The sequence below is a fragment of the Homalodisca vitripennis genome, chromosome 1 (genome assembly GCF_021130785.1).
Source record: "Homalodisca vitripennis isolate AUS2020 chromosome 1, UT_GWSS_2.1, whole genome shotgun sequence".
In the NCBI taxonomy this organism is placed as follows: domain Eukaryota; kingdom Metazoa; phylum Arthropoda; class Insecta; order Hemiptera; family Cicadellidae; genus Homalodisca; species Homalodisca vitripennis.
In genome coordinates, this window is record NC_060207.1 from 140990541 (window position 1) to 141003079 (window position 12539).

The 12539-nt window shown below is 34.4% G+C and overlaps 1 protein-coding gene across 5 annotated transcripts in view; it reads left to right on the forward strand.

The window, feature by feature from the left end:
- LOC124372424 (DNA-directed RNA polymerases I, II, and III subunit RPABC3) overlaps nucleotides 1-12539 on the forward strand; it is a 218726-nt gene that overhangs the window by 83855 nt on the left and 122332 nt on the right. For all 5 annotated transcript variants that reach the window (XM_046830832.1, XM_046830848.1, XM_046830836.1 and 2 more), the window contains exon 2: nucleotides 6062-6145. In XM_046830832.1, the coding sequence (XP_046686788.1) occupies nucleotides 6062-6145 (84 nt within the window). The remainder of the gene's footprint in view (nucleotides 1-6061; nucleotides 6146-12539) is intronic.

Genomic DNA, 12539 nt, shown 5'->3' on the forward strand with positions numbered 1-12539 from the left:
CCTTTGGTGATCCATGTGCACTTTTGTTGCTTCGTTTTTTGTTGAATTTTTATCAGGGGACAGCTCACGTTTAAGTGGTAGTTTAAAGGTCGATTCAAAACTACTGAATTGTGTTTTCAAGGGGATCTCCAAAATTTAGAAAGCTCCAATTTTTCTTGAGCGAGAAAAAAATTTAAGAGCTTAATATTTGCGGGCCTTGTGTTTCTGATTGTTTTTTTTGTTGACTGGATCCCTTGCTGGTTCATGACCATTGATTGTGACCTGTTGGCCATAGTGATCTGAAATGGCTGTGTTGACCACTAAAGCCTCGGTGTCTGACAAATTTGTGACGACATTGTCAATCGCAGTCGCCGAAGTGGTCGTAACTCTCGTGGGAGAGGTGATCGACCAGTTAAGGCCAAACGACCCCAACAAGTCAGCGAGTTTTCTAGTCATTGGACTGTTATCATCTAAAATGTCGATGTTAAAAGTCCCCCATGACAATGAAATTGCGCTTTTTCTTCGTCACGTCAGACAAAATTTGTTCGAAATTTGGAAAAAAAAGATTCATCGTTTTCCGTTGGGAGATCAGTACAAGCCAATCACATCAAATTGTGATTGACTTGTTCTTATCTTTACCCCTGTAAACTTCAAAATGTTTGTCTACGGATGTGCCAAACGTGCGAGGGGTAAAGGAAAAGTTGTTTCTCAAAAAAATTGCAATTGCTACACCTCCTCCTTTGGAGGAGTTGCGGCAGAAAGAGTTTGCCAATTGGTAATTTTGAATTTTTGAAACTGTCAATGTTGCTGTTGTTGAAACCGTGTTCGGTTACAATCAGCAGGTCGGGATTGAGTTCTTCACACATAGAGTGACAGTTCGTCTCCCTTATTTGTAGCCACTTGTGCGTTTTGATGCACCAGAGTGACCTTCTTTGAGGATAATTGGCTTTTCAGATTCGATTTTTGATTTTTTTTTTGTTTTTTCCTGTCAAATTTTGAGCGGTACTATGAGTGGGGTCCCTAAAAAATTTTGCGTGTTAATGATAAGTTTTATCTCGCTTCGATCAACGACTGCTGGTTTTCATTGAAAAATTCATAACTGATTAACCATTCACTTTAATATGTACAAATTGTTTTCATTAGTCATCTGTAAGTTGGGTAATTAATAACGAGGGCTGTAAATCGAACTTATCTGTGTACCTTTACTGGTTTTTTAACTAGATAACTAGCGTCTCTGACTTGTTGGCTGTCGCATTATATTTGTTAGACTGTCATTCAGTTCGGTTAACAAGAGCAGCAAATCCTCCACAGCAAGTGTAGGATATTTTGCGCTCGGTGGTGTAGAATTTTAACGAGGTCCCAAGAGGTTACGCGTTCGGATGATTTGTAATTTAATAAGAGAGACGATCTATTTTAAAATATTGAAATCGATTACATTTTTCGTTCATAGTACGCTACTTGGTTGAAAGGTGAGTGAAGAATCTATATAAATATGCGAGAGAAAATGAAACCAGCCAATAATGACGTGTAGCAGGGCCTCCACCTACGCGATGTTAGCTGTGGTAGATGTCTATTCTACTTAACATTCCAAGTTGATAAGAAACACTATTATAACTGCCACTTGCAGATATGACTTTCTTTTTTATTACATGAGACGTGCAAACATGTTACTAACGACGACGACGACGATTATCCTCATATTTATTTTAGTATTCCCTATTATAAACGTAGAAACACGGAATTGAAATACTTTTAAGTGACGAAACAAATAAATTATCAGGGTAGAACTAATTATAAAAATAGGTTTGTTTCATAATTAGAAACAAAAATCTGGAATAATGTAACTTTTACATTATGAAAATCATAGCTATGATCATGGAAAACATTGGCTTACAAATAAAATCCAGTTTTATTTGCGATAAAAATAAAATCTGTAATTTCAACTAATGAGGTATGAACGAACAGCGTAATATGGACTTGTTTTAGTGCTGAAGGATGGTTTTATAATGGTAATCGACGAGTGTAATGTGGTAATTCTTTGTGGGAGATCACCATTAGAACTGAATTTAAAATATTTCGCTAAAGTGAATCTAAAACAAAATTTTCGAAATCTAATTCCGTTCATTTCTTCCTTCGACCGCATGATGATATAGGCTACTATGGCTTGCTGTATTTGTGGATGATTTGATACTAGAAGTAACAGACTCTACAACAATTTTGGGATATTCCGTGATGCCTTCATCAACCTAATTAACGTGGACTAACTTGGAATTATCTTATTAATAATAGCTGTGCTACAGTTACCTCCGGCATTATCCTCTGTGTCACCTAGTTCTGTTGCCAAAACGTCTTAAAATGTCCTACTATAGCCTAATACACTCACACTGGAGTGAGACTTTTGAGTAGTTGTTCCAAAAGCAAAATGGGCATGTTTGCAAGTTGGCGTAAGAATCTGTTATTTCTAAAGTCGTACAGAAAATATTTCAGAGGGCTGACCACGCCCTACCTCTGTGTTTTTAAAATGCCAATCAAGATGTAATTTGGTTCACGACAAGGATATTCACCATTATGAAACTACGACAGTCTGAATATCACTACATCTGTTTAATTCTACCTTCCATTCCTTGAAGCTTAATAGCTACTACATACAGGTATCCTGTCAGAATTCTGACCAGCACTGTCAGGTTGCCAGCCAGCTATTCATTTTGATTTCCATATGTTGTATTATTATTGTTGGTGTTGAAGATTATAGTTATTACGTGCCTATTTTTAAGTTGGCTTTGATAGCTATTTATTGTTTGTTATTTATAATTTATTTTTTTCTTGTTATATCTATTTATACTCTTATTTATTGCATGAAGATTATTACTTATATTTGTAATCTTAATAATTGCTTGAAGATTATTTATTATTTGTTAATTTATATTATTACTTGGCATTTTTCGCTTGTTACGAAAATATACATTCTTATTCCTTGCATTAAGTTTATATATTACTTGTTATACGTATATTGAATATTAATCTTAATTACTGCATAATTGTGACTGTCAAACTTCTCAGGTTATTCTTAAAACTAAACTTTACTCTATTATAACTTAAACAACAGTAATTTTTATTAAAATATTGTATTTTACATTATTTCTCAAGAGCATAATGGTTATACCGATGGAAATATATTAAATGAAATAAAATCTGCCGAATGAAGTTACGTGTCAGACTAATCAAGAGGTTCCCTGAAAGTATAATATATTCCAACAGTAAAATTTAGTTTAAAGCTCGTCTCAAACGCCTTTTGTTGTCTAAAGCAATGTTATTGATTTGATGAGTACATGATGAGCCGCTGGGATAATGAAAGTTGCTGAATCGGCAGTGTAACTTGCAATGAATATATGCAATGTAAGTTTGATTGTGTGTATGTGTGGATTTGGGTAATCTTTAAAAAATATAATTTTTTGAATGCGATACAATGTAAAATTGTGGAAAATATGCAATAAAGAAATTATTATTGTAAGGAGATTGACAAGATATGCGCTGAAGGATAGTTGTAGGATAGGCCGGTTTGGTTTTGTTCTGTTTTGGGAGAACAATGTTGAAAATCTTAAAATAAATCACGTATTAAAATCTCTAAGACAACTTTATTGTAGAAGCGATCTCGAATTTCTTTAGCTAGTCTTTTCTTATTTCCCTTTACCTTGCATTACAAAATATATAAATGATGGTTACCGTATTGGTGCACATTCGCTCTGTTATTAAATGCAATTGAAGCTCCCAGTATTTGCAAAGTGTATCCAAAGAAATACAAATTCGGTCTGGAAATATAATCTGGTGACGTCACGAAGAAGAAACGTCATAGAATGTCGTCATGTGGATGAACTTGCGACAGCAAACGTTCCAGCTGTTAACACGTGCGTACTGCATGCGCGTACGTGCACGTGACTTCAGAATGGTCCAGTGTTCATTCAGAGCTCTACACTCTCGCTTAATCTCATGTTCCATTCCCCCATTCTATGGTAGGAAAACTACCGTTAGATTTCCGCGATACAGTATCTTGGTATTGACGTCATGTACATCGTGTCCTGAGATTTTGATAACTAGGATAGTCATTTAGAAACGTGGTAATCCGATTTATAGTATTGTTTAGACCTTGTTATTCTGTTTCACATGACGTTTGTACTCTCCGTCCGCAGTAACAAAATGGTAACATTGAATAACATAGAGCCTCCAAAGACATTCAAATTATCTTTACATCATAAAAGTGTAGGATCTGGCCTAGTAAAAGAATCGGAACAGTCTAAACGTTGGATTCTAAGGCTCCATGGTTTATATGGGATAATATTGTAATAATTAATAATACTCACCATGAAACGGTCGATGTTACGTGACAGCGCCACATATCATTCTTACATTCAATTTATTGCTGTCATCTTTAATTCATATTCGCCTTGAAGTATGTATGTGGATACGAGTATGTGGGCTGGATATGCTCGTAATGACTGTTAATTGGAGTAGTATTAATTAACAATGCTTGTAATTTATGTGTAAACGACCAGCAATAAATATTGTCAATACTAGTTTTACTGAGCGAGTGCTGTGAATTAATTAATAATATTGATACCGTAGCGAATTTACTAGAAATTCCAGCTAACTGCGCACAAAATTTATTTTTCTATTCTTGGTCTTTGTAAACGTTTATGTTGTTCCTTAAATCGAAACTGGCTAAAATCATTGGAATCCTCTTTTGAGTATATTCGAATAGAAATGCATAAAATAACCTAATATTGTAATGGTAAAGATGAAAACGGTAATCTAACAAGACTTTTCTAAACCTCTATCCAGTTAAAGATTATATAATCCTAAAATGAGTTTGGAACATATGTCACGTCGTCTTGTTCAAAGAAGAATATTTTGAACAAATTCCTCGATTAAGTCGTTAGTAATATTGCATCTGATTTATACATTATTTTTCATAACTTGGTTACTGACTTTTGGTATCATTAAATGTTGCAATGACGATAATATTTCTTATTCAGTTGTTAAATTATGAAACAAGTTTAAATATGTACAAAATAAATAATTTAATTCATGATGCCCAATCCGAGTTAAAGTTAAAATGGACTCAAAAACTTAAACACACGTAAACCCAGCACTCTGTCGCCAGAAAGGACAAATGATAAACCCGTACTCAACAGAGAAAAAACTCACGATGCACGTAGGTAGTGTGGGACAGAGTAGGACGAATTCGTTAATAAATGAATACTGATCTTTAGGCTTAGACCATTTTGGCCGGTTGAGACTCCATTTTGTTTTTAAATGTAAATTTAAACTTTTAAAAATTTAAACTTTAACTAGCACGTCTTTATACAAGACGATTATGTCTCTGCCGTTATCTAATACCGGGAAGAAACTTTTCAGTTCTTTCTAATCTTTCTTCGAACCGTTCCCCTTGTCTTCACTTTTCTGCTGTCCCGGATCAATCTCTTATGTTCCACTAGTAAGTATGTAAGTACACTAGTAAGGAATTTCTCCCGTACATTTACCGTTGTTGTCCACACTGTTTTCTTAGCTATCCGTACAGTATTCTTTAAATTTTGAAGTTGTGATAGCTCTGAAATGGTTTTAAAAGTTAATGACTTACTATGAGGAAGTATGCAGTTTTGTTACTTTATGCCAACGCTAATATATTTATAATTGATGCCTTTTTTGTTAGTATATGTGCTTACGCTACGTGATTTCGTTTCCATAAGAGAGTAAGACATGTTAACTCGTTCCAGGTAGGGGACATGTTAATCAATACCAGACTCTGCGAACAGAGAATTTTTTGTCGGTCTGAACAGTTACTTTGATACAGAAGTGCCTTTGATACAGAAAAAGCTCTCAACTGGAAAGTTCTAAAGGTAAAAGTGAAGAATCCATTATTTACTTCTCTGACCTCTTTGACGAATCCCAATTTTTGGCCTTTACAGTAATTGCCATCACCATTGCTCCCAGCGCCGTAGCAACATACGTGACGGTTTCTGTGAACATGTGTTATAAAACAAGTAATCTATTTTAAATAATTTTAACAACTCGTTTCTTGTTACAGTGAGTCGCCTCCATTGCGAGAGCGAGTCCTTCAAAATGGACCTGATACTAGACGTCAACACCTGGCTGTATCCTATGGAACTGGGTAAGTTCATGTCCAGATTAACGTTCTTGCACTCGGCTCCAATCCTGTGATATGTTAATTTACTATGTACCTTACTGTTATTATTTTATTCTTATTTCGGTATCACGTTTTGTGCAGTTGTTGGCATACGTAAAATTGTTAAACCTAAGAGAGAAATTGATATTGTCCCAGGAAAATCAAATAACCCTGAAACTGCACAAAAAAAAAAATAGACCATATCAATAAAATATAAATCGATGCTACGAAGTATGAAAGGATGCCACAGAACGCAACTAAAGTTTTTGCCGAGCTGACTGTAACTTTATACTGGATTAGTGTAAACTGACTTACATTAATGTGCATACTGTATATTCATGACTTGGAGATACTATATAGTATAGTAAATTGCAATTCTTCATTAATCATGAGGACGTTTCTATCAAGGATTCTCGCAAAATTAATACAAATACGAAGGGAATGTCGGGTCCTTAATAAATCTGAGGTTCCGCTCACTTCTAACACCACCGACCCTCCCATTTCCCAGGGTCACCCGACCATTAAAGATCTTGAGGAGTCTAGTACTTCGTAATTGAGAAACTCATATAACGCGGAAAGGTACAAGATTCAAAATTACTAAATTCGGAAAACAAAGATCCTTGCGCTAATCTACTCCAATCAGTTTAGGAACTTACACCCGTCCACGAAATTCTCTGTGTAGCCTTAAGAGTTCTCTGTTCCGGGATATTTATGTTTTACTCTAACCTGATCCAATGGCCCTTACTACAAAAACAAGCAAAGAGTGACTTTTACGTTTGAAAATAACTACTATCGTCATTTTGAGCTTGAAGGACCATTTGGTTGACTTAAGTCACTGTACAGCAGAATAAAATGGTCGGTTGCAGGGCTTATTCTCAACAACTATGACGGCCAGTAGACACGTATTATTACTATCAGAAAAAAGGTGGAGGGCACAGAATTCAGATAGGTCTTTAATAAAAAAAAAGGAATATAAAATCCCAAATTCGATCCTCTGAGTCACATTGGAGTAGGAAACCGTGACAAAATTGTCACAATTTATACCTCCGAAATTTACTCTAGACGATTTCCCTAACAGATTGGATGAAGAAGAAATTCTAAAAGTTTAAATTTTTGATAAAGAAATTACGAGAGCTTGTCATGGGTCTTCTGAAAGCCTAGACAGATGTGGTGACCTCTTTGCTCTTCCCGTATTAAAATCTTTGGAATAAATAATAGAGATCGGTCTTGCATTGTCCTCTCGTTGTTACAATGTACAGGTAATTCGATTGTTTTAGAAGATTTAAGTTAGATATATGGAGTAAAGATTAGGAATCATCTGGTAACCCCAGTACTTGAAGATAAAGTGTTGATTTGATATTTTAACCACTATTTTCCTATATACAAATTTTTATATAAAACTTCTTGTTATGTCAAAAACTTGCTAAAGTGAATTATTTTATTGGGCTAAAAGTGCTTTCTCATATTTAAAATTAAAATAAGTAATCTTAAATTTCAAATTAAAATTTGAACACTTTTAACAAAAATATATTTTTATATTTTTGTACAAAAACAAAACAAAACAAAAAAATACACGACACTGACTTTAGACTCGCTTTTAGACGCCGAAAGAACAAGGAACAATATGTGTTATCTCTTTCAATGCAGGATCAAAAGTCCCCGAGCATTACACATACTTGCAGTTTTCTCAAACTAAAATCTTTTTCCTTTCGTCAGTTCATTGCCGCCGTAATGGCTCTTAATTTGGTAACAGTTTCTATGTATTTTCTTTGGATTCCGCTAAAACTGATGTCAAATGTTTGTTTCATAATTTCAAAATTGTTTGAATCTGTGTCTTATTAATGACCAGAAAAGTAAGTACAGCAAATAAAAGTACGCATTCTAACACTCCATAGGCTAAAAAGTGAGTCATACCAGCATATACTCGTACATGCGAGCTAGTGGCCGTGGCTGTGATTGTGCTGGTACTACGTGACAGTCGCCATATTGGATTAGTTCACAGTTTTTATTGTTTGAATCTTTTATAGGCTACAAATACACCGTACACATGGATCTTGGTACTTTTTGTCATATTTCCTCTGGTGTCGGTTAGGGATAATAACGTACAATTTTAAAACGTGCCACTCACTTTGAATCTTTTATAGGCTACAAATACACCGTACACATGGATCTTGGTAATTTTTAGTCACATATCCTCTGGTGTCGGTTAGGGATAATAACGTACAATTTTATAACGTGCCACTCACTTTTCTTATTTAACTATCGTTTAAGATTATTAAGGTTCCGACAGAGGCTGCTTAAAACCGTATCATTGTCTGTACGATACTTCCTAGAGATTTGAAACTCGACACATAGGTTCTTCTTGGTCCGAGGAAGAAGTAAGTCTATTGATTTTGTTCTATTGAAAGGTAAAAGGGCAGTCTGTCCGTCTGTGTAATATATCTTTCGTTAAGTACTGTCTGATCCTTAGACACTATGTTGTATCGGTTTATATATGTATAGGGTGGAAAAAAGTCCCATTAAATATTGTTCGTTTAAAATAATGTACATTTTGTGCTCTGCTTACGTTAAACCTGTTTGCCGAGCCGGACTACTTGTTGACCATCCTCCATTGGATGTGAAGAGTTAATAACTACCTTAAAAACTATTTATTAAATGTTTAACTTTCACAACTTGAGCCAAGACAAGGATATTAAAGGCCTAAGACAGGACTTACATTATAAATGTTTCAAGGTTTAAACCTGCGTAATATTTTCAAGAGTTTACCTTTTCAGGTCGAATTTGCGGCATTGTCCTTTAATTTGGTGTACTACTCGACCTATGCTCTAATTTGAAATTTCCTTTTGACTCCTTGCGGGCTATCCCACGAGATGACAAAAAATGGTAGTTTCTTCAAAAAGTTGATTTATAGGTACTGCACCTGTGATGATCTACCAAATTTATTGCTTTTCTTGTAATCGTTTGGAAATTACAAGCCCGTGCTGTACATTTTTACACCCCCCCCCCGCTATATATATATATATATATATATATATATATATATATATATATATTACACCTCTCCCCCCTATATTATATATCCCTTTTTCAATCGTCAAGCTCTGATTTGGTGTATTTCGATATTTCTGATGAATACAATATTCTGGGTTTCTGTGGTAATGACATGTTGTTAGAAAAGTATAAGAAGTGTTTAACGCTTAATTACAGAATTTCATAATCTCCTAATATTTTCACTTTGAGTGTTTTTGCGTTCATAATTTCTTGGCAATAACATATTACGTGATTGAAATGTTTTACAGTAAGCCTCCTCGCTATAATTTTATTCTGAAGCTAAACGAATTGTAGTATTTCTCGATGCTCGTGTTTCTTTTTTATTCAAAAGATTAAATGGAATCTTTGAATCATGAAAAATTATTACGTTCCTAAACAATAATAGTTTTGACAAATTGATTAGCATAAATGTTACAGTTATTGGACCAAAGAGTGTGGTTGATTTAATTCATATCAGTAAGAGGCACCGACGATGACTTGTATGTGCCTATCGCTAAGCATGCCTCATGCTTCAGGGAAGTTGGTATTGAAATAATTGCTTGCCTGATCTATCGATGGAACGTGCCGAGTTACTAATTGCATTTGATGATAATCTCTTGAGCCTTCGTCATGTCGTAAAATTTAAGTGACTTTTCCATGTGTTGTGTAAACCATGTGTCATTACTTGTGAATGTAAGAAATGTACAACTAGGGCTATATTTGGAAACATAAAATATACGGTATTGTTCAGGGATTTCATAATATTGTTCTTATTTGTAACCCGATGGAGCATATACCAGCAAGATCACATTATGGTTTTATATGTTCCTTTTATCGGAAGATAGCTTTTCTATTTTATTATTAGGGCAGACAATCTAGTTTACATGTAAACAACAATACTTTTAATTTAAATATCAATCATTACACAATTTCAAAATATTGTTTACTTATACAATTTTGAGTAAAAAGTACCGGTGGATTGGATTTGTCCAAGATGTAGATATTCTAAGGGATTTATGTTTGCGGTAATTATGTTTTGTTTGTGGATATCTGTTTTATTGTTGAACAGTTAATATATTTTGTTATTATTATTATATTTTCATTATATTATGTTAAACAATATCCAAATTTCTAAGAGTAATAGTGTTGTTCCCATTTAATCCGTCCTAAACTCATCTGGCAAAATAATCGTAGCTAAGTTTATATGCAGCTATAGTAACAACGCACAATTAATTATCGTACTTGATTTATACAAGATTAATAACGTAAGAGACGAAGTGACACTTAAGACGCAAATTTCTACATATTGAAAGATTTTGTTTTGATATGTGATAAAATGAATTCATTATTTTAAAACAGGTTGTAGGCTTCGAGTGGTTTATTGCCTAATATGAAGAGTGGAGAAAGTTTGATAAACTAATTCCACCAACGCGAAGTTGCAGTAGATTTATAATTGAGTATTCCGTCAGCTACAAAGGACGTTTCGTTGGCGGAAAGCGCCAAAGTGGTGACGCAGTTCGAATCAAAGCGGATCCAAATTTCTGGTTGTTCATAAATAAACGATGTAGGAAGGTCGGGGCGGCTATTTGTGAGCGGCGCGAGGTGCCAACTGGAGCTCTGCCCCCTCCCGCCACGGCGCAAATAGCTTGTAAACACTGATGCCTTTCTCCCGTACCGAGCGCTGCATCACCCCTTGCATCATTACAGAATCAGTAAATAAGTTCGCAATAATTGTAACCAGTAGTTTGAGTCTACTTGATAAACGCTTCCGAACGGCATTAAAATAATTTTTTTGTGTTTGGTGGGACTTTCATCCAGTTAAATAGACTGTCTTAGTCCGATAAAGGTACGCGGACGGTACTGAATGGTCACCACGACTGACGTCTGAACTCGTGTTATAAATTGGCATTTCAGAGAGGGGGACTTTTGATTAGTAGAGGGACATCATGGCCTGCGTACAGGGAATTACCATCAAAGCTCTCAGTGTTAACATGTACAAGTTCTCTGTTCAGAAAATAACCCAAGTCCACCAGAAGTCTTTTTTATCAAAACTACCCTAAAATAATTCCAAAAGAACTCTTTTCACAAAGGATGGATATATCTCTCGCACCGCTCCTTTTTTGTTTAAAATAATCCCTGCTGTGTTTCACCCGAGCACTTTCCTCATCCCTTTTATTTTAAATTGGAGTTTAACGTAAAACAACTTAGTTAATTATGTAAATTTGTCGAAGATGTCAATTAGACATACTACACCGTGTCTTGGAAAGAGAGGATAGTTAAAGAGTAAATTACTGGGAAATAGTGCACTTCCATAATCTGTAAGCGTTTTAACAGTTAATTGGTTCTTGTGACACTTTTACAACAGTATATAAACATATTTATGCATGTACTACTGATTCGCTAAAGCGCTTTTCAAAATCCCGATTAAAAAATCTAATTTAAAAAATTAATTTCATAAATTGCTCCATTCAATTACGTAAGTAGGAATTGCACGTTTTCTTTTGAAATAAGTGAAAAGAGTATTATGCTGAGGGATTTGAAGGGAAATCCAATAGGCGCGCTAAATGAATTTGATTAAATGTGAGTCGAGACGAAGACATCGAGACTGTCACTTTGGTGGAAAATTGGATCTTTCTGCGACTTCATTAGGGTTAAAATCCGTCGTCTGCAAACATGAACGCACATTTAAATACTCGTCTGAGCTGACGGCCGAATTTTAGTCTTCATCGTATTACAAAGTGTTATTTTATGCCACCAAAATCGTTTGCTTGTTTATGTTCATATTATATCACCTTTCGTTCTTAAGAATTTGTTACTTCAAATTTCACCATATCGTATTGCTTTTTACACAAAACGGTCGTCTATTTATAAAAATAAAAAAGCATATACGAAAATATAATCGATGTACACTACATACAATAACTAAATAAATTATATTTTAAAAACATCTTGTGATAAAATATCGAAAATTCTATATCATGTATTTGAACTTATTTACATGAAACGTAAAACATGTACACGTTAGTTCTTATTTCCGAATAAAACTTTTTTCAAAAGCAAATCTTCTCACATTGGATGTATGTACAACACACCACAAACATACAGTACATTTATTCTTGTTGGTTTTAATTTAGTTTTTCACAAAACAATTAAGACCAGTCTCTATATTATTTTAATGAAATATGCATTCAAACAACCAATTTTTTGTGCAAGAATTGTTACCAGGCAGAAAATTATAATTGCACAATGTATTTGATATTTTTTTGTGTTGTGATGAGAGTTTCTGTCCTTTTTACATACGCGTATGTTATTTTACAAGATTTATTGTATGGCTTTGACTTCCGTGTAA